The sequence below is a fragment of the Globicephala melas genome, chromosome 3, assembly GCF_963455315.2.
Source record: "Globicephala melas chromosome 3, mGloMel1.2, whole genome shotgun sequence".
Classification (NCBI taxonomy): Eukaryota; Metazoa; Chordata; class Mammalia; order Artiodactyla; family Delphinidae; genus Globicephala; species Globicephala melas.
Genome location: NC_083316.1, coordinates 46,253,442 through 46,281,358, shown reverse-complemented (window position 1 = coordinate 46,281,358; position 27,917 = coordinate 46,253,442). Strand labels below are relative to the sequence as shown.

General features: G+C 38.8%; 1 protein-coding gene across 7 annotated transcripts in view; it reads left to right on the top strand.

Annotated features, from left to right (window-relative positions):
- Window positions 1–27,917, top strand: part of PDE4D (phosphodiesterase 4D) — a 1,450,167-nt gene that overhangs the window by 882,352 nt on the left and 539,898 nt on the right. Inside the window, exon 1 of one of the 7 annotated variants that reach the window (XM_030843781.2) lies at window positions 6,716–7,974. The exons of the other annotated variants lie outside the window; for them this stretch is intronic. Within the exon in view, the coding sequence (XP_030699641.1) occupies window positions 7,928–7,974 (47 nt within the window). The 5' untranslated portion in view covers window positions 6,716–7,927. Of the gene's footprint in view, window positions 1–6,715; window positions 7,975–27,917 lie in introns of those variants that run through there. 7 annotated transcript variants of the gene reach the window in all.

Here is a 27,917-nt window from a genome sequence, read left to right as displayed (position 1 = left end):
CATTGCCAGAATATTAAAGAAACAATAAATTAGATTGAAAATACAAATGGTAGACCATCCATCCTATTCCATTCTAAAAGTAGGTAAAAATAATTTCTTGGATTTACCTGGACCAGGAAACATATATACTGTATATCGGGTTGGCCAAAAAGGTTTGTTCGTGTTTTTCCGTAAGTTGTTACGGAAAAACCCAAATGAACGTTTTTGGCCAACCCAATACTACTACTATAGTAGGTACGTAACTACCTTAAGTTTTTTAAAAGAAATATACCAGCAGATACAAAGTAGGATCAGAATCAAGGAGTTAGGAAATCTTCAAGTTTGCAGATACTTACGTATTTGAGCTGGAGTAAAATAAACACATCCTGTTATCAAGATGTGCGATCAGATATTTCATTTTGCAAGTAGATATAGCTTTAATGTCTATGGTTCCAACTCTGAATAAGTACTGCTTCTGGCCCCAGTTACAGTGTTTGTATGGGCGTGGAAAAAGAATAAATCAGTTATTCGTTTCTCTTTTTAAGACTTGATATTGATTTAGCTAATGATGTTAGTGCAATGTTTGAATTCTTGAATATACATTTTGAATTTAACTGTTCGGTTTTGAGGTTTGACGTTAGATATTTCAAGTCTACCAGAGATTCTATCTGACAAATATTAGAAACTTGGGTTTGATATTCCAATACACTGATATTAACTATAAATGACTATTCTTCCTTAATAAATACTAGGTATATTTTTCTCTTCATTGGTGTCTCAATTATGCAAATAATACATGGAAATATTCTCATTAAGAAGATTAATCAATTCAGAAATATGTAAAGTAAAAGGTGAAAATCATTTTTTAACGAGGCCTACTTTTACTTCCTTATCTCAGAGGTGATTAGTTTGTCAGTAGCTTGGTGTATATCCTTCCAGATCTTTTCCTCTACATTGGCATAAATATATATTTATATTCACATGCATATTTAAATTCATATTAAATAATTCATATTAAAAATATTAGGCTGCAAACCTGAGGGGTTTTTTTTTTCACCTACCAGTATTTCAGATATTTTTTCCAAGTCATTCTTAGAAATCTATACTATCCCAGAAACATGGGTGTATGTTGAAGCTGGGTCTTATCTTATTACATGAGAAATATTTTTACTCCTTTAAATTTCTGAAACAAATATGATACAAAGCTTTTAGAAAAGTTTAAGGTAGAAATGAAATATAATTCCATTTCAGAAGGGACTTCAATACTATCTTATTGGTTTTTGTTTCCATTTTTGTTTCCATTTTAATTTAAGTAAATTGCAGACCATGTGAAGAATCTATATTTTATTACATTTTCTAGTGATTGAATTAAAAGTATATGTGAGCAACATTTAAGGAGCTCTCTTCATGTTACAAAGTGTTTTCTATAATTTACCTCAGAAATTTAAAAATTATAATAACCTATAAGTTTGCTATTATTTCTGTTACAATAAGGAAACTGAGCCTCACAGAGTTTTAGTGAGTTGTTCAAAATTACACAAAAAGTGAAAGGCAGAACCTGAAATTAAGGGCTCACATCTTGAGACTCTAAGAAAGAATACAAACTCGACTTTTTCTTCTTCAAACTTGCTGTAGATTTTTTTCCACATTTGATTTTTGAGTAACCAATAGTAAGTGCTTTCTCTGTATCCTAGCATTAGTTATTCCAACACTTCTACTTTCAAAGATATTAAAAGTGGAATTTAGCAAGCTTTCTAAATATCCCAATTATGAAATGTATTGTGTTTGATGGTATGAGAATTTTGTCTTGTAAATGTGTTTATTTATCATTTAAGATGAGAAGATTTAAGTTTAGGCTATATGATCCAAAATGACTTGTTATATTAGTTAAATCGTGAAAATTTCCATCAAAGCATCTGTTGGTTTTAGGTGATCAAAATGGGTGTTTAATGAATTTCTTTTTCACTTTTCTGTTGGTGGTTGTATTTTTGGTCATAAGAACATGTAGAAATTGAATGAACTAGCAACTTGCTGAAACATGACCCAGTTCCCTGATTCTTAGCGGTTGAAACCAATGGCTTCATAAAGAGCTCCTCTTATTTTAGTTATAAAGGTGCTGAACAGTGTGCCTTCAGGCTTTGCTAGAATTTGCCAGAAGTGGGAAGTCATCACTATCAACATGGTCATTAGTTAACGTTTGTTTACTGAGTGCCAGCAACGTTTTTGGTGTTATAAATACACAGAGAAAGACACTGTTGGGCTTGGGATTGGTTTTCTGCAGCGGTGGGAGAGAGGATTTGGTCTTGAATGTTCTTTTCCTACTCGGAGGTAGGGGTGGGGAATGTGCGGTCATCTTGGGTCTCATTCTGTGTACTGGGATGCTACTCTCACTTGTTTATTAATTGATGATATATATAATACATAGAACAAAAATATGTATATTTACACACGTGCACATGCATAAGCAAAAAGTACACATAAATTTCATTTTTATTAGACAATTTAAAAAATATTTTGCTTTTTTGGCTTTTGGTGAAAAAGTCATATCCCCCAAGATATCCAAGTCACTGTATCTTCTAATTATCTTCTATTTATAACATACTCATACTGCTAATATAGAGAACGTGTTAAAAAATTATGCAGAGGTATTTGTATATATAAAGATTTTTATGCAAAAGTTAACCAGCCTCTTGAAAGAATGGGAAGCTTCTCTAAAATATCTGAAATGACAATTAGGATTCCTAGAAGATTAATCATAGAATACCTTTTAGACCCTTGTCCATATCTAAACCTACAGGAGTTTTCATTTTATTTCACCCAAGTTATTTAAGAGGCAATCATTGATAGTAGCTGTTGGTTATAGCAAAATGTGATGGTGACCGAAAGATACACCTTAACACTTGAAATTAAAATTTCATTCTGAAAGTGAAACTCGGGAAAATCAATGAGTTAAGTCATTACATCAGATAAGTGACTGTACAGATAAGTGACTATAAAGAGTTTTAGGAAACACACAAGGTTTGGACTAGGGTGTGTCTTTATTATGCTATGCTTATGTTAGCATAAAGATATAACTTAGTGATTTGTTTTAAATTCATTGTGAAATTGAAGGGGTTTGAAAGGAATGGAGTCCTGAAACTGACAATACAGGGGTAAGACTTTGCCTAGAGAGTGTTAATTTTGTATTCCTACTCTTATGTTTTTGTAAACATTTTTTAAAGAACTCCCCTTTTCAAACCAAACCTAGATATAAAACAGGTAAAAGCAGAGGGGCTCTGGTTGAAACAGTACAAGGTAGTTGGCCTTCCCTTTGCCCTGAGTTGGCTTGAGGCAACTTTGCCAAACCACAGGACTCCCAGGAATTTAGTTTGAACACCATCACCCTTGGGAGCAAAACCCCCTAGCCATGGCAGAAAGAGACTTTAATTATAGGAAAAGGGCATGGGGACACTGGTTAGTTAATTCTTCTCTGACTTTGAGTACAGTAAACAGTCTTTCATGAAAATGTTAGAGTAGTCAGTTTGCTCGGAGTTTGTAGTTTACACTTTATCAATAAAATGGCATCCTGTTTTTAAATTTTTTTCTTGTATCAGTCTCCTATGAGGATAGTTAATGTGAGTCCATCCTTGAAAGACCGGAATACTCTTGTGCTTATCTTGGGATTAAAATTTTAAAAAGGAGAGGATGACTAGCCTTTGTGTTGTTAGAGCTGAGCCTACACCATGGCTGTAGGAAGTTTGTGCCAATCTGTGGTGTCCTGCTAATAATTAGAGCTCCTTTATTGATTGAAATGATGGGGCTGGGATCTGCCATAAAACTAACTTTTTATGCTTACTCCTATATTTCTTAGAACTTCCATGAAAAGATGATTACCTTTTAGTAGAAAAAACAGATTTGTATTACCCTAGTCCATCAACATTATTCATCTTTGAGAACTTTTTTTTTCAAATTACCAACCTATTAGTTCTGCCCAAATGTTGTTTCATGAAGACCACACATTTGTGAAATATTAAATAAGTCTTGTGAAGTATCAGTTTGTAAAATAGTGGTCATAACTCTGAAGACCCTGTTTATAATATACATGGAATAAAAATGCTGGAAATCAGCTATTTCTATTCTCTAAGCAAGCCCATTCTTTTATATATGTTTGTTACCTTGAGTTTTCAAAATACTCAGTTTAGGATTGCTTATTAATGTGTAATCTTGGTTCCCTGAACTGTGAAGTAAACTACGTTTTTTTCTTTGTTGTCCCTCAGGCAGAAATTTGGCTTTTCTACTATTTATCATAGCTTCTCAGTTGTGTGTCCTTTCTTTCTAATTTATACCTTATTCTAGACAGTTGCACCTATAAAAATAGAAATAAAAAGCCAAGAAAAGTTTACTTTAAAAATATTCAGTTGAAATCTCCTCTTAGTTTACATATATTTTAAGTTTACATTTCCTCTAGTAAGCCGATGACTAAATTATTTACATTTAAAAAATTTTTAAAGTGATTTATTATATCATTGCCCACAAATGGAAACATGGCTAACAAGTATTGAATGTTGAACTGTGTGGTAATTGAGAGAGATTCAGAGATATTTTTGGTATTATTTCACCCATGGGTATCACTTTGGCATACAAACAGGGTAGAGTAGAATGAAGTAAAAAATAAGGAAATTTCAAATAAATGTTTATTACAAGGGAAAATAAATTTCTATATCATTTTAAAAAATCTTTGTATTTGCTACTTTCCATGGAGACCTACTCTTTAATGTAGTGTGAGAACTAACTATGGGTTTTGAAATAGGTTAATATCCATCATCCTATCATCATCATCACCATCATCATCAAAGAACACTAACCTGTCAAATAATCATCAAATAATCTGAATTTTCTTCCACATCTGCTACTAACATGATTTGTGATGATGAGCAAATACTACCATTTTGGAAATTCATCTCCAAAGTTGTCATAATAAATGTCCTACTCTCCTCAGCATGGTTCTGTGAGGCTAAAATAATACCTGAAAAAATAAAATTTTAGAAAGCATAGCACTAATGCAAGATGGTATTCTTATGTACAGAGGCACCAAAATATAGTGGTAATGCAGGCAGGCTTTGGAGACAGACTTTCTTGGTTCATATTGTGACCCTTACTAGATATTTGACCTTGAGCAAGCTGCTTAATCCTAGAGCGCCACAATTTCCTCATCTGTAGATCAGGGCTAATAATACTCCATCCCTGATAGTGTTGTTGTGAGGATTAAATGAGATAATAATGTGTAGCACTTAGTACAGAGGCTGGGACATTGTAAGTGTTCCTTGCTCTTAAATAATATTTAAATATCTCTTGTAATATCAAATTTTGAATTACTCAGTGATGCTTGGTTCAAGCATTCATAGCTTGTTAAAAACAATTCAGACTGAAGTCTTCTGGTTCAGATCACAAATGACTTTATGGAAGAGATTTATTCCCTTCAGCAAAAGGAGGTCGTGAGGATACTGCCTAGGCTACAGGAAATCCCAGGAAATATTCTCAAATTCCTTTTCAGCTGTGGTACCATCTTTTTGAACCTACAAGTTCAAATTGCTTTTAAATGAATCACTCAGTTCTTCCTCTGGCCAGGAATACTTTCATTAGGATTATCGTTTGATCAAAATGAAAACTCCCCAAATCATGGCAGTTTTCACGACCAAATTTCTTTATACCTGGTTTTGACTTTGTGGGAAATGCCACGCCCCACTGCCCCGACAGCTCTGTGTAATGTTTTCTGCTATGACAGGGCCTCGCTGGGGAAATCCTAGCTGAAGATAATAGCATGATATATTAAATGTTGCCAGTATTCCATTTAATAATAAGCAATTGCATAACAGGCTTTTTAAATACCTAAGTAAAAAGTGATACATTAATATTGAGTACACTGCTACTGTAAAGTCCATTCTCCTCCTGATTTCCAACCAACACCATTTAACTGCCAACCTACTATTACAAGAGTTTACTATTTTATTCTTGCTCCAAAATGGCATCAACAGCGATGGGGTGCTTTCAGGGGATTGTTGAACAGATTTTTTTCAACAAAGGGGGAAGCTTGAGGAAATGCAAAACAGCCACTGTAGGCATGGCAAAGCTTTATCTCAGCACGCCTCAAATCCACACACCCCTTAATCAAACAAGCAGCTTTATGGCATGCGCAATTGCAACTGAAATATAACCGACTTCCGCAGAACTGGCTTCCAGAGGATTTCCTGTCCAAAAATGACCGTGTGGTCATCTGTAGCTAAATGGTTACAGATCGTCAAGTCAGCAAGGCACCCCCTCCCCAGCATTTGTGTGTTTTAAAAACAAGAGAGTCGAAGTGACCAAACCCTGTCATTTGCAGATTCTCTCTCTGGACTTCTTTGATTTCCTTTCTTTTCATTGGGTAAAAAGGGGAAAAACAAAACCCAGCCGACAAAAACCCTCCCTCCTTAATATCTGTTTGTTCAATGTGTCATTTCCCTGGGAGGTTATTTACAGGTTTCTCGCTGCTTAGCTTGTCTTGCCTGGTGATCACTGACTGAAAGAAGAAATCTGCCTTTTTGGGGCGAGCTGTGCCTTTAACCCCTTTGGTCGGCTCTTCCTTGGAGGCGAGCGAAGCGCGCTGCAGTGTCCGGGAACCCACCTAGAGGGCCCCCTTGACGCCAGCACATCCCCTGTCGGGCAGCTGCCTCTGCAGCCGAGCGGGCTGCTGCAGAGTTAATGTACAGTACCACGGAGCCTGCAAGTGTCCTGAGCTGTTCAGAGCCGCCGGCAGGCACAGCCTAGGGCAGACGAGGCGGCTGCGACGATTCCAAAGGTTCTGCTGGAAATTCGGCGCTGGGGGACCCCAGTGGGAGCCTGTTGCCATTGTGTTTTAAAAGCATGCAAGGTCTGTATAGCTCGGGCGTGAGAATCTTTCAGAAGCTGTCAGAGCATCTGAGTAAATGACACCTACTGGGAAATTGAATTGGGGGTAAAAAGAGAGAGAAAAAAGAGAAGAGAAAGACAGCGGGGGAAGAAATTCTTAGACAACGTCTGACTTGCAGCTGTGAAAATTCATTTCTTTCCCAGGCAAAATATGAAAAGCCCGCACATGGATTTGATAACAACAAATTAGAGGGGTTTCTGCAGGGAAAGGATCAATAGCTTAGTCATTTGACTGAAAGAGAGCAGACAGCCTTATTAAGGGGTTAGGCAGCAGAAATGAATTTCCTCCTGACAGCACCTTCTGAAGTCATGATGGGAGCTCATGGTGATCCTGTCCTGCAAAGCAGAAATTGCTCCTTGCCTTCCTACTTTTGCAGTTGAAAACCAGCAATTCTGAGATTGGGGAGAGAAGTTGGCTTTTGGTTATACATGGTTGCTAGCCCCTCTGCCCAGGTCTTTGTCCGACACGTCTCAGAAGGCAGCACTGCGTTAAAGTGACCACACATGAATATGTGTCTAAGAAAGAAGAAAAAGCAGTATTCATTTCTAAAGGACAGCATGGCAAAGCAACCTGAAGTTTCCCATTTCCCTTCTAACACTTCTTTAACAAGGATAACAAGAAACTGTCTTTTGACTCCTTTTTTCCCACATTCCAGAGTCCTTCCTGCAAGGATGCATTAATTTCCACTCTAGGCAGTTGGATTTTACTGGGACAATATTTGTCACCATTTAGGATTAGCGAATGAACTGGTTATTTTAGTGTGTTGACTAACTAGTGGAACCTAAATGGGTGGACCGATACCTGCAGTACTCTGTGATGTTTCTTTCTTCAAACCCTGGAAAGGCTTTTGTTGTTGCTCTTTGTTTTTTTTTGTGGGGGGGTGATTTTTGGGGATTCAGTACTTGTTGCAATAATTGCCCATGATAGCTGCTCAAACAGGAGAGTTGGAATTCATCTTTGAAAATCACTACATGTAACATACGAGACAAGGAAAATATTAATGACAGAAGATCTGCCAACATGATGCACGTGAATAATTTCCCCTTTAGAAGGCATTCCTGGATATGGTGAGTAATCGATATCCCCTTCAGTTGGTAATGCTCAGAATTATAAAATTCCATGACAGGTGCCAGAGGTGGGTTTGTCTTGAAAAAGAATATTGGTCTCAAGTGAGGATGAAAAGTAAAACATGTTTAAAACCAAATGCTGTCTGAGAAAGTAATGGTTATGCAAAAACAAATTTCTTGTTAATATAAAAGCATCTCAAGTAAGAAGTCAGGTATGAGGGCATTGACAATTGCTAACTGATTTCATTGAGAGACAAAAACAAACCAAAAAAAGCAGCACAGCAACTTTGAGAATGACAACTATTTAATAAGTAAAAGAAAAAGGGAGGTTTGGGATTTGACTTCTGCTTTTTGTCTTCTTTTATTTGAAAACTCCCTGGGGAAGGACACATGTGCATTTCTGACATCTCATGCCAGTTTGCTTGGCCTTAGATCTTTGTAAATTTCCAAAAGAAGGTTAAGGGAAAACTTAGAATGTTGACTCAGTTTTAAAATGACATTAAGATGTGTTGGTGCCTCACACTAAAGGAATATTTTAACTATTCAAGAAATATTTCTACCAGAATGAACCAATTTCATAGAATTCTAACAGATGAATCATGAGGTGCTCAGACTCTCATAGAACATGCTTAGTGCATTGAGATTTGGTCGTGTATTAAGGTTCAGTGTAATGAATTAAGGTCCCTGGGCATGTGACATCATGCACTATTTCTTGTTAGAGTTTATGACTAGACATTTATAGGAACTAGTTGCTGAGGGTCGTGTAAGGGCAAAGCTCACTATTTAAAGATTGCCTGTTTCACCACACCTTTAGGGTTGACTGGATTCAATTTCTCATAGCAGAAACTTTGTGAATGCATGCTAAAGGCACCGTTTAAGGTTTTGTGGCTATGAACATGGTTTGGTTTGGATACTGCAATGTATCTCATTTTGAAAGTATATTTCTCAGGTATATTTTTTGGCTGGCCTTAGGATAAGTGATACACGTCAAATACAGGTTTCTGAGGGTTTTCTAGTTGCTTTTATGGCAGTGTCTCAAATGAAAGTGTCCTGATAGCTTGAGGGTCCACCAAAATCCCCTACTGATTTATTACAGACATTTTAGCTTGTTAGCTGAAAATCAGTTACAGAGAAGGGTGAGTGACCTCCTCGGTCACTGGGCAGGTACTCATTTTCTATCAATATCAGATACATCCAGAATCGACACTGTGGCGTATCTTCCTTCTCTGCCGCCCAGAGCCATTGTCCCCAGTGTCTAATGTGCTTGGGAGGGAGTCTGGGTGACATGCCTGCAAACCTCAGTGGCCCACTTCCAAGTGCATCATCAGAGTTCCCGACTCGGGGGGAGCTTTGGTGCCATCGCTTTGCTGGACCTGATGGTGAGGGTCAGGCATCAGCAGTGAGGTCTTTGTCATTCTTACCGATACAGTCACATAAATAGTCTTAAACCCTAAGATTAAAAGGTCATGGAAACAGTCCCTGGCACATAGTAGGTATTTGTCCATTTTTTTTTTCATCGATTTCTTATGCCTTCCTTCAAGGTTAATTTTGTACCTATTAAGATTTGTTTAGGGAAAAAATTACCATTCTCATTTCTATAAAGTGTACTTTGCTATAGAGCAACAGTTTTTGTTCTGCCTAAGCCTTGCTGTTTGGGTCTATTTGTTTATATTACAATAGGAAGGATGCAAGGTACTCTTTGAATGCCTAACATCATAACCACCTTTTATTTTGTTGTTGTTGCATTTACCTCACCTCTGCTTTTGACTAGAAAGAAACGAGCTATTCAACTCTATAGTTTTTGAAAGAATGCAAATGTGCTTATTCATGCTCCTCTAGATCTGTAACATATATGTTTGAAAGCGTTACAGGGAAGTTGAGAGCCCTGTTGGTTTTCTTTTGTGCCTGAAGCTAGGTAACCCTTCGTACATTTCACTGCATGATGTGCCAATTTGTTGGTATCGTGGTCAAACAGATCCACGGTGGAATGTGAGTGTTCTGTGTATCTATTCTTGCCTGGGCCCTTTAGAAGGATTCATTAGTAAGATGTTAAACTCAAAGGAAGAAGGTGGTGGCTTTTTCCAGTTGACCCAATTAATGTTGTGCTCTACTTCCCCAATTGTTGTTTCTTTTTTATTTATAACCTCACCTTTCAGTACCATGGTAAGAGATTCTAGGTGTTTGTTGACAGAAAACCTTCTTTCCCTTTGTCCTACTGTACGTGTCCCCCATTGGATTGGATTGCATGCTTATGAATGATCCTGCTAAGAAAAAAGGATTTGCCAAGTTGTTCTCTTTTGCATCTCCAAAGTCTCTCTTTCCTCATTCTCACATGCAGGTCTTTTTTTTTTTTTTCCCCACAAAGCGGGTAGATCAGAAGTTGGCAACAGCTCAATGCCAGGGAGTAATAAACATTTTAAAGGAGATGTGTGCTTCGGGTTTCACAAGCTAATCTCTACAAAGGCTCTAAACCCTTTGGATAGGCAGGGTACAGAGGTGCACACTTAGTTCTCTTCTGCTTTTTAAAGGAGCAAGAAGGAGGGAGAGTTGAGATGCAGGAGGACCACGTGGAGTCTTCAAAAGTTCATCAGAGGTAGTGGTTCCAATAGAAGCCTAGGTGTAGAGTTCCTACTGTATCTCTCATCCTCCAGCCCTGGGGCTAGTGTGTTGATAATTGAGCAATAGTATGACAGATTCATCGTTTAATGGTTCCAAGCAACAGTTAATAAGCAGTCTTTTACTTGTCTTAATAGAACACTACCCTTTGAGAGCTAAAAGAGTCGTAAGAAGAATGTGCTTTCCCAGTTGAAAGCTACATTAGAAAAATTTGCTGGAGGATTTTATTGCAAAGGCTTCTTTCCATTACACTTTTCAACCTTTTTACTGCCAAGCCAAACAAAGATAAGGGTTCACCTCACTCGGTAAATAAGTACCACATAGCCCTTACTTTTTATTCTGGCTACTTGTGAGAATATAGTGGTAGCCTGGCAATTCAGGAATGGGTCTTCTTGCATGGTTGGAAGAAGGGAAATGCAAGTCAGCTTTCTAGGAATTTAAATTTCATCTCGTAGCTATTAAGAGGACTCTTTAGAAGCATCATGACATGGAATCTTTATGCAGGGATCTAATAAGAGGGACATAACATAGTGTGCCTAGCATGTGTTTGCAGCTTTTTGCCTTACTTAAAATATGTAACAACTTGGTATAATCTGATTTATAAAAACTCTGTAATTTCATGCCAGAAATGCCAGGGCCATGTTGCATGCAACTGACTTTGACATTTATAAAATTTAGGAGGGCATTTTATTGAAATACCTTGGCATCCTTTTTTATGATGGACTCCAAGGACTCAGGGAGAGGACTGTGGGAGATAGAAGCCAAAGGCCCCTGCTAGGGCAGACTGTCCTGCGCTGCTCTCTGTGGGCTCCTCTGAGGAAACCTGAGCAAGATTTGGGACTAGTGATTGTGGACGGTGATTAACTATTTCGCTTATTTGACACGTAGGATTTAACTTTTTAAAGCTCATACGTTTAAATACTTTTACCAAACTCTCTCTGTGGTGCTGAGAGGTCACTTCCATCAGGAGGCAAAATGGGGTGATTATAGCACTTTGACTCAACATTGAGGCTGCTTTTTCCCTTTTCTAGACCCCTACATCCTTTCATTGGATTTGCCCTTTCCTGGTTCCTAATAAGATTTAATCTAGCAAGTCACAGTTTGGTTGTTCCTCTGTAAACCAAGGGTTCAACTCACATACCAACCCGTTTTGTTTTTTTTCTTTGACCTAATTCCTTTATGGAATGAAGCATGATATAAATATATCAATGATATTGTATACACACACACACACACACACACACACACACACACACATAATTTCAACAGCAAATCCAGTGAGATCAGAGAAGGCAAGATGGCCTGCTTCTTAATGAAAGGATAGTCCTTCTTATCTAGCCTGTTAGAGTCTCATCTTTTAAGTTTTTCTTCTCTTTGTATGTCAAGACTACAGGAACTCAACCCAGAATTGCATTTTCCAAAGTTTATGTTTTGGCCTGTACATATAATATTCTCACTTGTCTTATGAGAGTTTTAGTGGGTGGGAGAACTGTTGCGTTCGATGACTGTATGCTTTGAAGGACAAAATGTATTAAGTCTCATGCAAGATAACAGAGCTCTGCTCATTTTAGTCAAGCTAAAATTCTGCCAGTGTCTGCTTGTCTTCTAATGACATTTCAGGTCATGGCTGACCTTGCTTTAGTAGCACGTCTTCCTCTGAGTGACAGAACTACCCAGAACTTCCCGTATGCAAATACCAAACTCTCAGCTTGATTCTGAATTCCTGTTATGGCCATATACAATTTGTTTGTAAACACTTATGGCCAGTAAAGTTTAGGTAGAGCTCATAATTACACAAGCTCATCTTGTTCACAGATCCCTGGGGCTCAATAGCAAAGTCAGCCACTGTTTAAGGTATAAGTTCAGGTTAAGATAAAATACAGCAAAGATTTTCTTTTAGATGAAATATTCATCCTATTAAACTTATAATTTTTCTCTTGGCTTACTATTTTACTGTCTTTTAGTGCCCCTAGCTACAGCCTCCTTAATTTCTGTTAGCAATACCTTATAATTTAAGCATGAAGATGAAAATTCATTTTTTAAATTTTTAAAAAAATTTGATTAAGGAATGGTATGACAGAGGAGGAAAGTTGCTATCAGTAATTATCAGTGTGCCCACAACTTACGAAAATTAACTATAACTTTCAGTTGCAGCAGACTTTCTACTGTAGTAACATAGTTTGTGTACTTTAAACTGCTGATAGGTTACATCCTCACTGGGCTAAGTGGGTGGCCCAAGACAGGGAAGTCTCTACAGAAGGAAGAAAGGGAGAAAGTATTCTCCATCGTCTGAAAATGATTAGCTGTGGGTTTGGGATGTTTTGCTTCTATTAAATTCTTCACTTTCCACCCCCTTGTTTCTGCACTCACTTGAGCTGACTGTTACTGAGTTACTTCCACTAATGCTGAGGTATCCAGGTTCCAAGAAAAACAGGCAAGTAAGGGAAAAAAGGAAGATAGTTCAGAATTCTGAGAGGAAGATCCCAAGGAGGGAACTTAACAACCAGTTTCCCACTTGCCTCGGGCTAGAAGTTTCTTTCTTTCTTTTTTGAAAAATAGCCGTACTTCACCCCTTCCCCCTATGCCTTCAGTTGCCCCCCACAGACATTCGTGCTCACAAATACCCTGGCTAGCTATAGAATCATCCCACTATTTTTTTTTTTTTCGCTCCGCGGCATGTGGGATCTTCCCGGACCGGGGCACGAACCTGTGTCCCCTGCATCGGCAGGCGGACTCTCAACCACTGCGCCACCAGGGAAGCCCCATCCCACTTTTTTTTTTTTTACAATAGTTCCAAAGTGTCGCCAGGCCAAAGTTAACTTCTGTAACTATTTACCACTTGATGGACTATTAGATGATGTTTCTAGTTGTTACAGAAGTACCAGACTATTAACATACCCAAGACAACATATTTCAACTGGCGATTATATTGTGTAAAATTCGGAGATATATATTTGGTTTCAAAGATGGATAATCCAGATTCTATATGTTAGGCTATTGGCTGGAGAAAAAAGAAACGAAACAAAACAAAAACCCTCCAGGTTTCTAACTCTAATTCTGGTGTTACTGCTTTGTGTGACCTTGTGAAAGCTCTCAGAGCTCTTTACCTGTTGAAGACAATTCAGGGGATATTTACCTGCTTCATTTTGAAGAGTAGACCATTAAGGGAACTTTCATAGCACATTGGTAAGAATCACTTATTAGACTGGTAAACATGACATGCCGAAGTCTTTCGGGTGAAGTTCTTAAATATAGGTAACAAATGTAACTACTGTGTATTTCATGGAAGAGGTCAACACTGATGGAACCCAGGCCACATGTTTTCATATAAATGACATCCTTTAATGACAATGGTAACTTTCAGAGGTGAGTCTTATTTGAACCCCTGTTTGCAGGTGAGGACAGTAATGCTCATAGAGGGTAAAAAACTTGCTCAAGGTCGCATGTCTATTACTTCGGAAAGCTGACCCACTGAAACCAGGTCTGGCCTCATTTTAAAACCCAGTGTCTTTTGATTCACCATATTGTTCTGTGGCAGATGCCTTAGCATTCAGTCTGTGGACCTACTGGAAAATAGATTAGCAATAAGACCAGAGAAAATAAGCAGATTCCCTATTAGTTAGCAAGTCGGGGAATTACATGGGGTGACTAGTGAATGTCAAAGGGTTTCCCTGAGAAACCCATCCTGTTCATGTTAGGACTATGACCTGTACTTCAGCCATGGCAGCAGATCTTTTTGTGTTTTCTCGAAATTTTACAGGGAATTTGAAGTGACCCCTGTTCCTGGGGCCACTCTGGTCTATGAGGGTTTTTTTTGTGAATTAGGGAAAGGTGCTTCTTTGGGCGGATACACTTCAGGCAAATGAATTGAAAATGCAGACAGTGGCACTTGGTGAATGGACAGAGCCTCTGTGCAAAGCAAGAGGCACCCCTTCCTCTGTGCACAGCCTCAACCAACAGAGCAGAGATGAACTCAGCCTCACTCACCGAGCTCTTGGGCAGTGATCACACTGCACAGCCCTGGCCCTCCTTTGACCTAGGTTCCACCCCTACCTCAAAGGCGGTTGTGACAGTCAGATGAGAGTGCTTTGCTGCCAATAAAAATCATACAAGGTTTGGGTTTTGCTTTCATCAATATTACTTTCTTCCCAATATTCTAATTACAGGTCTTTAGAATTTTTTTTTTTGCACAGGTAAAGAATATTAACGTTTTCTACAATCAGAGCTAATGCGAAACAGCCAAAGAAACATTTTAATTACAAAATTGCCTGATACCCGAGCTGCTGAAAAATGCCATTCTTAGTGAATTGGATTAGAACACGTGGATTAGAACATGCTGATTTATTTACGCATAGGGGATGCCCAGATAAATATGATAACTACCAGTCCTGCCCTGAAGATACTCATAGACTAGTGAGGAGAACATCCACAGAAATGAATGATTACAGAACAGTGGGGAACATGTTAATACAGGAATATACAAAATGTTATGGGAGTTTAAAGGAAGATGCACCTTCCTTTAAACTGGTTGGTCTAAATACCTTAAAGAAGTCTAGAAATGAGGGACTAAAAGTATATCTGATGGATTTGAGAGTTAGTAATTATTGGCAACACATTGGAGAGTGGTTGAAGCGGGGGAGTTATACTTCGGGGGTTATAAAAGCACAGAAAAGTAGTATACACTCCTTTCAAAATTTTGGACAAGAAGGACAGAAAGAGGAGAGCAGAGGGGAAAAGGAGAGGAAGGCCCAGTAGTTAGCAAAGAACACCAGGTAATTTTAATGGCCTAGAGCACGTCCCAAAGGAAATATCCAGATATAGGCCCTGGACAACGTGTGAAGGACACGACTTCCTCCAAGATAGGAGGGAGGTGTGGAATGACAGAGGCAGATCGTGTAGAGATAAGGGAGGTAGAAGGGGAACTTGAGGCAGTTTGGTCTCATGCCCTCTGTTTTCTTTGGAAGGTAGATTTCAAGATCAAGATCAGGGCTTCCCTGGTGGCGCAGTGGTTGAGAGTCCGCTGGTCAATGCAGGGGACACAGGTTCGTGCCCCGGTCCGGGAAGATCCCATCATGCTGCGGAGAGGCTGGGCCCGTGAGCCATGGCCGCTGAGCCTGTGCGTCCGGAGCCTGTGCTCCGCAACGGGAGAGGCCACAACAGTGAGAGGCCAGCGTACCGCAAAAAAAAAAGAAAACGGACAGCGATATGACAGAAATGAAACAATCCTGAACTACTAAATTAGGAACTGTTTTGTAATTACAGTTTCTCCCGTTGATTGTGTTTTAGGGTTTCCAAAGAACGCAGAATTGATTTTATCATTGTTGTCTTCTCCTTAGTAGTGTGGAAGTTGTTTTATGAACATGTTAATTAGACTGCAGTTCCAGTCTCATGACCTGATTTGGGAAATGTGAGATTTCCTAAGCTGCAGGGAAATAACTCCGGGGTGACAAACAGAAGTTCTAAGATTTTTACCTTGAGTTTTACCTTCAAATGAGTAAAAATCACAGTGAGAAGAGAAGGCAAAATGATCCAACTTTGCTCACTTTTTAATGGGTGCCTACCTTTCAGTGGTTTATGTTGTAATGTCACAAATCCATATATATGTAACCTGCTTTTACAAAGATTTCTTCAAAATCCTTCTGAAGTTGACTTGAAAGTGTCACCAGTCTCTGAGAAACTTACTGAAAGTAACAAAACATCATATGACTTTAACCAGAACTGGTATAACCTAGTTTAAATATTTATACATTTAAATTCTCTTTTATGTTTCCATGATACCTCAGGGGGAAAAATGACAAACATAAGGTGTAAATTAAGGGAACATTTTAAACAGCCTTATAATTTTTTTAGGCCATAATTATAAACCCTATCGTGTACCATGAGTTTGGGAGATATTACGAATTCCTTTTATCTCTTCTAATCACTAGAACGTTCTCCCCGGTCAGCAGAGCTTCCTCTTTAATATCCTTGGCCTCCAGTGCTCACGATTACTTTGTACAGGGCTTACTGTCTGGGAGTTCTGCTTCAGCTCCAAAGCTCTAAATAAGGTCCTGAGCAGTCCTAGTCACTTATAAGGAAACTTCATTCTGCCCTCCTTTTTAGTTCTCATGTTTTTCTCTTTTATTTTTTGCGGTACGCGGGCCTCTCACTGTTGCAGCCTCTCCCATTGCGGAGCACAGGCTCCGGACGCGCAGGCTCAGCGGCCACGGCTCATGGGCCCAGCCGCTCCACGGCATGTGGGATCTTCCTGGACCGGGGCACGAACCCGTGTCCCCTGCATCGGCAGGCGGACTCTCAAGCACTGCGCCACCAGGGAAGCCCATGTTTTTCTTCTTAAATCTGAAGATGAGGGGGTGCAACTAAATGATCTCTGTGGTGCTATAAAAATACCTACAGTTCTAAAGATTACCTTATCAATTTACTCATTTCTGGCTTGTTCAGGTGTAACTGTCCTTCAGTTAAAGGGAATGCTGAGAAATAATACTTTGATCCACAAGCTACTCTGGGGCTGAACTCCGATGCTTTTCTGAAGTATTTGGCCCTTCCTGTAGACAACTCAGCCTCTCAGCCTTAGGTATTTAGCTTAATTCCTTCTACATGCAACTTTATTTTTTAATTAATTATTTTTTTAATACATCTTTGTTGGAGTGTAATTGCTTCACACAGGGAGATCAGCTCGGTGCTTTGCACACAACTTGAAATAGCAGCCTTGTTCACGGGTAAGATGGCGATTTTATGCTCATTAATGCTGATATCACCAGTAATTGAGAAAATGTGTCTCACGTACCATTTATGTGTCCCTTATATCTTCCCAACTCTTCTCTGGGTCAAAAGTCTGAAGCTTATCCTTGTTCATCCAGCCTCCATCTAGTCTAAGGAAGTAACATGGGGTGAAGTTCTCAATATCAGATCCGTAGTTGTTGGGTTGCTTTGTGTATTTGCTTAGTACATTTACAACAAATAATTGGCAACATTATGGAGAGGCCCCTGATGTCTTAGAGAAGAAACGTTAGCGAGTTGATAATGGGCAAATTGATAAGACCCCAGGATTGCTGAGAGCAGTGGAAGAGACCTCTTGTAAGTCATAAAGTGTGGCATTGGAGTCTTGGCAGTTTGAGTTCTAAAAGAAGAAAATATTTGTGGAAAAATCCCATTTTCTAGAAAGTAATCCAGGCAAGTTTGATTTCTGAGAGAAGTGAAATGTTCTGGTGGGTCAAGTTGTCACCATTTTAAAGATTGGCCCCGTTCGGCCTTCCTGCATATGTTGCTTCCAGGAACTTCCTGTGACCAAGCTAACCTGTGAGACTTCACAGTAACAAATGACATTCCGTTCTCTTCATGAGAGTAGCCACCTAGACCACTTTGTTCTACTTTCTGTCCTCAGCTCCCACACATTGCTACACCCACAGGTACTCTATAAATTTTTCCTCAGTTAATGAGTACATGCAAAGAAAAGAATGAGTAAAAAAAATTGTATGGTTGGGTATTATTTACTTCAATAACCTTTTGCATTATTCAAATAATGTTACTGTGCCATGTTTTGAGATGAAACAAAGGAACTTATGCTATTAAAATAATAAAGATAATAATATATATCACATTTGAGAGGTTATTAATGCCAAGTATAGACTAAAGTTTCTATATATGTTATCTCATTTAATCCTCCCCAAAATCCATGACAAGGGTGTGTTATCTGCTTCTTAAGGTGTGTAACCTTGGGTAAATTATCTAACCTCTCTTTGTGTTTCAGTTTTCCCACTGGTGAAATAGGGGTAATCAATAGTGCTCACTTCTTTGGGTGGCCTGAAGATTAAATGAGAACACCTGTCACTCAGTTAAGCAACCAATAAATGCTGGCTGTTGTTATCGTGCAGATTAGGAGAGTAGGCTGTGAAAGGTTAACCAGGTTGCCAAGGGTAATCTAGATGTCTAGTGGCAGGCCCCTTCCAACCTCGGCTCTGGATCGTTGGGAAGACTAAACTGCTTCTTTTGTATCATATTCTTGGAACCTTACGGCATATATCAGAGACAACGCCTTGGGCTGAGTTTGAATTACGGGGAATAATGCATTTCTCCTCATCTCTCTAACCTCAACAAGAATCACCAACCCTTAGAAAACTTCTAGAAATTTCCATAAAAATTTTCATCTTGAACATACATAATTCCCACACATCTTGGTTTCTGACACTCAGGACAGTTTAACCGAGTTTGCAGAGGCACCCATCCGCTGAATTGTGTTTATCTACAAAATCCAAATGCTATTGTTCCAAATCACCTCTGTATCTAAGATACTCCTTATTTCTTTAAAACCAATAACCAGTTCATTCACCTTTATGTACAAGAATCTTTCTTTCCTTGAAGACGTCTATGTTTTCTCCTTCTGGCAAGACAATATTGGGTAAATTAATATGCGGCCAGTCCATATCTTTATTTATAACATATGTCCTTTTCTTCATTTATAACATTTATATTACATTTTAATTATTTTTTGACAATACATGATACAGTTCTCAGACATGGCCCAGCCTCCATGTATGGCTCTTATCTCCTCTTTTCATACATCTTACGCTGTCAAGCTAGGCTCTAAAAAAGTTGTCCCCTTCATATCTCTTCTTTTGCCTAGAGAGTGTATTGGCTCTGTGTTGTACACCACAGAACATAGGCCCTGCTCACCTGGCCTCTGCCTTTCTTGTCTAATGCATATGTGTCAGCTTCTGTTAGTATTAATGTTTCTTCCCTTCTTATTGCACTATACATATCCTTGTATATACCCTTAAATATATCCATGTTTAAGACTTTTCTTCTCAAATTATGAGGCATTTATTAAGAACACTGTGCTAAGCACACAGAATTCAGGCAATAGTTTCAATCCTTGAACATCTTACTTGAATATGACCTAACTCTCCATGTACAGTTGTTTAGTTTTATTTTTTTAAATCAGAAAATGTGTTTTATCAGACATACTTCCCATGGATTATTTTTACACCCATAAGTTGCTTGTTTTGGCAAATATACAAAGTCATGCAATAATTATCCCAGTTTCTTTTATGCCCCTCTCCCAGTTCCAGCCCCCAATAACCACTAATCTGATTTCTGTCTCTGTAGTTTTGTTTTTTACCAAATATCACATAAATGAAATCTATAGTTAAAAATATACACACACACACACACACACACACGTATATATCCATCTTTAGTATAGAAGTTACAAACATATTTTTAAGTCACAGAACCCTTTCTTGAAGCAAACGCTTAGGCAGTGACTTAATATGTAAAATAGATATGACAGGTGTTGGGGAGCAGCTTTATTTAAATGCTGCACTTTGGAAGAAGGGCTGTTATAAATAAGGATATGGACTGGCTGCAGATTAATTTACCCAATATTGTCTTGCCAGAAAGAGAAAACATAGACATCTTCAAGGAAAGAAAGATTCCTGTACATAAAAGTGAATGAACTGGTTATTGGTTTTAAAGAAATAAGGAGCCCAGCTAGTCACCAGCCCCCACCTTGACCCCCTCCGCACCTTGTTCTAGCACCCTTGATGGAGCTCCGTGGTATCCGAAGACACTACCCTCCTCATGATGGGCCTTGTACTGCAGTGCACTTCTGCCTTCTTGACTTTTGTCATGAGGAACTACTGCTCCATTGGGACTTGGTTTGCTTGTCCTTCCCTGACCTCCAGGTGGAGTAAGCCTTTCTTCTGTTCTCCTAGAGGTCCCGTACTTCCTGCAGCACAGTTTGTGTCACATACAGTAATTTCCCTCCACATGAAGAGAGACGGCTAACTTAGTGACGAAGAGCACTGACTCTGGATCCAGAGTGTCTGGTTCAAATCTGAACCCAAGCTTTTTAGCTGTGTGACCATGGCAAGTTGTTTAACCTCCCTGTGCCTTGGTTTCCTCATCTGTAAAATGGAGTTTGTAATAGTTTTCACCTCGTAGGCTGTTGTAAGGATGGAATGTTGTAACATTTATAAAGTGCTTGGAATGGGCCTGGTGTACAGATGCTCCAGTGCGGTTACTTGTTACTGGAGAAGTTGCTCATCCTGTCGGGTTGGGGTCCCTCAGAAGCAGGCCCTGAGAGAAGGACTTGAGTGCAAATGGTTTATTCGGGAGGTTATTCCAGGAAACACTGGCGGGGGCGGGGGGGAGTGGGAAAAGGAGACAGGAAAGGAGAGAAAGCGCATACAGGGTATGTGAATTAACAAGAAACTGAAGTAGGCACCTGGGTCTCAGTCCTGCTGGGGACCTCTAGAAGATGATGTAGAACTTGCTTCAGAGTTGTCCTTCGCAAGAGATGAGGACCCTGCAGCATTTATCTTCCAACTCCCATTCCTCATTGGCTGATGGCTACTCCTAGGGGTGAATTCCCAGTATTCCAGCCTGACCTGCATGCAGGCAAAGCCTCAGACAGAGTATTGCACATGCTTAGACTAGGATTCCACTGGCATGTTATTGCTAAGGGGATATGGATAGGGCCCTGACAGTGATTGCTACAAGACTGTGAACAGAATTCTCCAGGGCTTTCTGTCTTATTCTGTTTTATTTTCCCTGGCCCATGTACTAGGCATCCATAGATCTTTATGGAGTAAGTGAATGATTGAACACATAGATTTTCTCTAATTGACCTTCAAAGGTTTTTGTAATTGTGTCTCACCCTATCGGTCTTTTTTTTTTTTTTTTTAACATCTTTATTGGAGTATAATTGCTTCACAATGGTGTGTTACTTTATGCTTTATAACAAAGTGAATCAGTTATACATATACACATGTTCCCATATCTCTTCCCTCTTGCGTCTCCCTCCCTCACACCCTCCCTATCCCACCCCTCTAGGTGGTCACGAAGCACCGAGCTGATCTCCCTGTGCTATGCGGCTGCTTCCCACTAGCGATCTGTTTTACGTTTGGTAGTGTATATATGTCCATGGCACTCTCTCGCTTTGTCACAGCTTATCCTTCCCCCTCCCCATATCTTCAAGTCCATTCTCTAGTAGGCCTGTGTCTTTATTCCTGTCTTGCCCCTAGGTTCTTCATGACATTTTTTTTTCTTAAATTCCATATATATGTGTTAGCATATGGTATTTGTCTTTCTGTTTCTGACTTACTTCACTCTGTATGACAGACACTAGATCCATCCACCTCATTACAAATAGCTCAATTTCATTTCTTTTTATGGCTGAGTAATACTCCATTGTATATACGTGCCACATCTTCTTTATCCATTCATCCGATGATGGGCACTTAGGTTGTTTCCATCTCCGGGCTATTGTAAATAGAGCTGCAATGAACATTGTGGTACATGATTCTTTATGAATTATGGTTTTCTCAGGGTATATGCCCACTCGTGGGATTGCTGGGTCACGTGGTAGTTCTATTTGTAGTTTTTTAAGGAACCTCCATACTGTTCTCCGTAGTGGCTGTACCAATTCACATTCCCACCAGCAGTGCAAGAGTGTTCCCTTTTCTCCACACCCTCTCCAGCATTTATTGTTTCCAGATTTTTTGATGATGGCCATTCTGACTGGTGTGAGATGATATCTCATTGTAGTTTTGATTTGCATTTCTCTAATGATTAATGATGTTGAGCATTCTTTCATGTGTTTGTTGACAGTCTGTATATCTTCTTTGGAGAAATGTCTGTTTAGGTCTTCTGCCCATTTTTGGATTGGGTTGTTTGTTTTTTTGTTATTGAGCTGCATGAGCTGCTTGCAAATTTTGGAGATTAATCCTTTGTCAGTTGCTTCATTTGCAAATATTTTCTCCCATTCTGAGGTGTCTTTTGGTCTTGTTTATGGTTTCCTTTGCTATGCAAAGGCTTTGAAGTTTCATTAGGTCCCATTTGTTTATTTTTGTTTTTATTTCCATTTCTCTAGGAGGTGGGTCAAAAAGGATCTTGCTGTGATTTATGTCATAGAGTGTTCTGCCTATGTTTTCCTCTAAGAGTTTGATAGTTTCTAGCCTTACATTTAGGTCTTTAATCCATTTTGAGCTTATTTTTGTGTATAGTGTTAGGGAGTGATCTAATCTCATACTTTTACATGTACCTGTCCAGTTTTCCCAGCACCACTTCTTGAAGAGGCTGTCCTTTCTCCACTGTACATTCCTGCCTCCTTTATCAAAGATAAGGTGACCATATGTGTGTGGGTTTATCTCTGGGCTTTCTATCCTGTTCCATTGATCTATCTTTCTGTTTTTGTGCCAGTACCATACTGTCTTGATTACTGTAGCTTTGTAGTATAGTCTGAAGTCAACACCCTATCGGTCTTTAATTCTCATGATTTCATTCTCATAATCCCCAAACTATATTCCTCTTCTTTAATCATGTCAGTCTTCTTGCTGTTCTCAAATACATCCATCTCTTTACATGGGCTGCTCTGCCCTCTGCTCTAACTCAGCTCTACTCATTCTTCAAGTTCCCTCCTGTCTCCAGCATTTCATCTCTTCCATGGAACCTTCTTTGAACTCAGCTCACTTCTCTGAAGTGCCATTAACATAAAAAGACTGCACGTGGGCTTCCCTGGTGGCGCAGTGGTTGAGAGTCCGCCTGCCGATGCAGGGGACACGGGTTCGTGCCCTGGTCCAGGAAGATCCCACATGCCGCGGAGCGGCTGGGCCCGTGAGCCATGGCCGCTGAGCCTGCGCGTCCGGAGCCTGTGCTCTGCAACGGGAGAGGCCACAGCAGTGAGAGGCCCGCGTACAGAAAAAAAAAAAAAAGACTGCATAATTTAGTGTTTGATTATCTGCTGACTGGTGAGGTTCCATAATCAATGCGTGTTTCAAGGATAAATAAAAATATCCATGTCTTATATACCTCTGGTCCTTTTCACAAACTTGGGCACATCATACGTAGTCAGCACTATTAAATACTGAGAAGCAGTAGTGCCTGGGATTTGGAGTTAGACAACCATGATTACATCCTTGCTCTTTCACTTATGAGCTGTATATGACCTTGGGCAACTGGGTAACTTACTTACATCTCTTTTTTCCTTCATCTAGAAAATATAGCTAATGATCCTGCATCATACTGCTTAAGGATTAAATAAGATATTGTATGTAAAATGCTTAGCCCAGTTCTTCTCAAGAAGTAGGCGCTCAATCTACAGGATCTGACAGGTTCTTTTGATTCTGAAGTAATCAGTATCTTCTTAGACTTTTTGCATAATTCTTCTTTAGTTTTTCATTTTGCTATTGCTTTGATTTTCAGTTGTTTTCAAGAGACATTAAATGACATCTCAAGACAAAGTTTGATATTTGAAATGTTGAAAATGTTAAAATTTTATATGAAAAATAATTTCTCAGTTGAACCTTTGCAGTGAAAATGCAGTATTTTTCATGTTTCATTTAAAGTATCAATCATATCTATTAGCTAAGATGATAATTGGAAACTTGAAATTCCTTTGCATAGTAGAATAAAGTTTTGCTTTATCATGAATGAGCATCAAGGACTATTTTATATATATATAATTTTTTGATCGGAGCATACATTGAAAAATTAACTGCAACTTTAACATTTTAAGTTTCTAGAGCTGTGGTTCTCTTGTGGAAATGGTGAGGGTTAGAAAAGGTGTCATTGGGGAAGATAATTGTATCATATATCAGAAATTCCTGGAAGAGTTTGTGCAAAAAAACATTCAGCCCTCATCTTATCATCCCAGTAACAAGGACTGTCAGAATCTGGGGATGGAGGGATGGGTGGGAAGAGGAGATGACATGTGCATTTTGGCAAAGCATTCGAGGGGTCTCATACCCACTCTCTTAGCAGGTAGTACTATGCAAGAGAAGGAACCCACTCTTTAACACCATATTGAACTGAGTTCAGATTCACCTCTGGTAGTGACTGACTCATTTTGAGCAAATGATCTGACTTTTATGAGCATCATTTTTCTCATTCAAAAAAGAAAAATACAGTAGTACCAATCATCCAGATTTGTTGACGGGATTCAGTGAGATAATATATTATTTATTTGTTGGTTTAAGCCTTGCCTTGTTTCAGGCGGCATTTAAGGCAGCAGCAAAGATGTAGAACTATAACTTATAAGGGAAAATGGTAGGGAAGGGCAAAGGGAAATGAGGTATGATATTAATACTCATATGCATTTGTAATGAGGTGAGGGAAATTATATTACCTTCACAAATGGCACCAGAACCTTCTTGGGGAAGAGAAATGCTTTTGCTGGAAGAAATACTTTAAAGATGCCCTTGGGGGTAAGGAGAGAGTCCTTGAGGATTTGGCTGCTGGTAGGTGCTCAAGTGATCTGGGGGAGAATTTGGTCCTGCCGAGCCCACTAGGATGGCAGAGAAGCGGAAAAGAGAGTAGAAGAGAGGAGAGGAAGAGGAGAAGCCTAGGAAAGGCTGAGACCTATGTACACTCTGTCCATATACAGACGCCTCCTTCCCCAGCGACAGGAGAAAAAAAAAAGACCACGAATATCTGTATGTCTGATTTCAAGCCTTAGGAGGGCTTGAAGTAAGTCATTTTGATGGTGTTGATGGTACACAAATCAAAAGGACTTGTGTTGTATTAACAAGAGAGGTCAATGAGCCCCACCCCAAGAAATGATCACATGTCAAGGGTTGAGTTTGGAGACTTGCTGGTCATGAAGTTGGGAAGTTCAACACAGTTTTGTCAGATCACAAGAGAGCTTTCCAGCTTCTAGGAGTTTAACAGACCATGAAGTCCAAGGGTATTCAGATAAAATATATAAAACTCTTGCAAAGCTTCCTAGGAGCCGGTGTAAATCAGGAAGCTTTCGTACAAATCCCAGTGTCCATTAGATATAAACAACTCAGTGGTTCAGGGGAAGCACACCTACTTCTGATACTAAGATTGAAAGGAAATTTGTCCTAAGGATATGGATAAAGGGGAATGAGATATATAAAAATCAGAGCACCTGATATTTTGATACTTAGGATGTTCAGTGCATTTTAATTCCCGTCCTGTCCCTTTCCTTCCCCACAAGTTTCTGTGAAGATTGTAGTATATTTGAAAGCTCTTGAGAAATTGTTAAGTACTGTTGTTAGTTAATAATCCAAAGAAAGTTATATACCATATTTCATTAAAATTTCATTAAATACTATTGAGGTGTTCATAAAAGGATAACCTGAATCACAAAATGTGTTCTTTATGAAAAAAATACTATGTTTTTCCAAGTTACTATCTTGGAGTTAAAAACACTCTCCCATAGTTTGAGACCTCTCATAGGCCGTCCTAGCACCAGGTTTTAGAATCCTGAGTCCTGCTCCATTTGTAATGGCCATAGGATTGTAGGGTGATGCAGGCTTGTGTGACTCTTAAGGAGATCTGCAACTCGGAGTCAAATGTTCTTGAGTCTGTACATGACTTTTGTTGTGTAAGAGCAATCATTTAAGTCACACTTCTGAGTGAGGCCGCTCCCAGTTGGATCTGTCAATTCATGTCAGTTCACAAGATTGCTTCCCTGTGCTTCAAATGTTTCAAGCATAAATTCATATGATTAGGAAAATGAGAACCATGAAAATGTTTATGAAATGACAAGCAGCCTGGAAAGAAGATGTAGACAAATGCCAAGGCTTCTGGAGATGATGAAATCCTTTTTTATGAGGATTTATGAGGCCAAGTCCAATAAGTAGTTTTTTCAAGAATGTGTGATATGACTGCCATTTATTGACCCCCAACACAATTTCTTTGGTAGTTAAAAAAAATTACTACATACACCCCCAAAAGAATGGAATTCTAGAATATAGGATATAAAGGCTCCATACATTGTTCCATTTCTTATCATTTCTTCATTGTTTTCCCACCTAGGCGAATTGGCTATTAAATGTTCACACCATGAATTTGATTCTAATACTAGAATAGTGTTTGAATTAGCCACGAGTAAAAGATCTTTGATTGACAGGTGAGTCCATTTGTATCAAACATCTTTAAGAAAAATCCACTCCTTTGGAAGCAATAACACATCAAAAGAATTTTGGAGATTATGGCCATTACCCCCCTTCCTTTCCTCAGAATCTGTTTTTATTCAGCCTCATCATGAGCATCTCCTTTGGGTAATCTGAGTTGCATGCTTTCCTCACTCCTTCTGTATCCTTAGTGTCTTCAGAGCTTCAATCAAGACAGGCGAAAGATAAAAGAAAATAAAAAGGTTTTATTTCCAGGGAAATGGCTTTTCAGGACCTGATTCTTCATGCCTATTCATCACTGCTAAGTGCTCCAAAACTGCTGAATACATTGTTCAGGAAGCAACTAGTACATCAGTCTTATGTCTATTGTTCTTAAACTGAGGTCCCTGGTGCCTTTCACGTTGTGTTTTGTGCTTCAACAAAATGATGTGTGTAGAACCTTTATGTCTAATAAAGGTTAGAACCTTTATGTCTAATGTGGGAAAAAATCTCCTTCATTCTCATGTTACCTTAAAAAAAATCAATCTCAAATCAAAATACTTCACGGAGAAGCAAATCGTTGTTTCATATATGCTATAGTGCATAAGAAGAGTGGACATGAGTACCTATTTCTTAGACATGTGTATGAATTAGTCTGTAAAAAAAACCCAAACAGTACCATTTCTCTTGTGAGGAGCTAAAAATTAGATATTTTTATGGCTGTCTTTTTCCTGTGCTAATTTATTCAAATGTAGTCTTGACTAATCTATTATTTTGTTAACATGTCTACTTGATTAATATGTTTTTCCTCTCCTCTGATTCTGATCTACAAATTCTACAGCCATTAATTGTGTTATTTAATCTAAGTCCACTATAAATAAACTCCTTAAGATTAACGTTATTCATCTTTCTTGATTGAGGATACCAATAATATCACTAAGTAGCTTCTTTCAGATAGAAATTTGGCTGGTATGTTACTTGTTATTTTTTTCTTGGAGATTTGTCATTTTGGGAGCATATTTATCAGTGTTGTGTATTCCTGAAAGCATTAATGTTTAAAATATCTGTATCTTGGTCAGTAAAATTGATAGAGCTGAATCAGATGGATCGAGAACAGGACTTTAAGTGCATTTCAAGGAAATCTATCGCCTGCATTGTCCTTTTATTCCAACACAGTTTTCACAATTTGCAAATGAAATTTTATATACAATTTTATGTATTTTCTATAAAGATTAGAAAAATGTATTCTTTGGCATCTGAATTTTAAAGTGTTCTTGAAGTATTCATCAGTATTTTCTGCGTGACAACATTATTTATTATCTCATGGGGATACATGTACTTTAAGGTATCCAGAAAGTACCAAGAGATTAAATATGGAGATTAAAGAGTACTCTCTTCCTACTGTTATGTTCAGTTCTGGTTTTATATCTGTGTAGCTAGAACAAACAAAGGAGGTGTGGGGTTTAT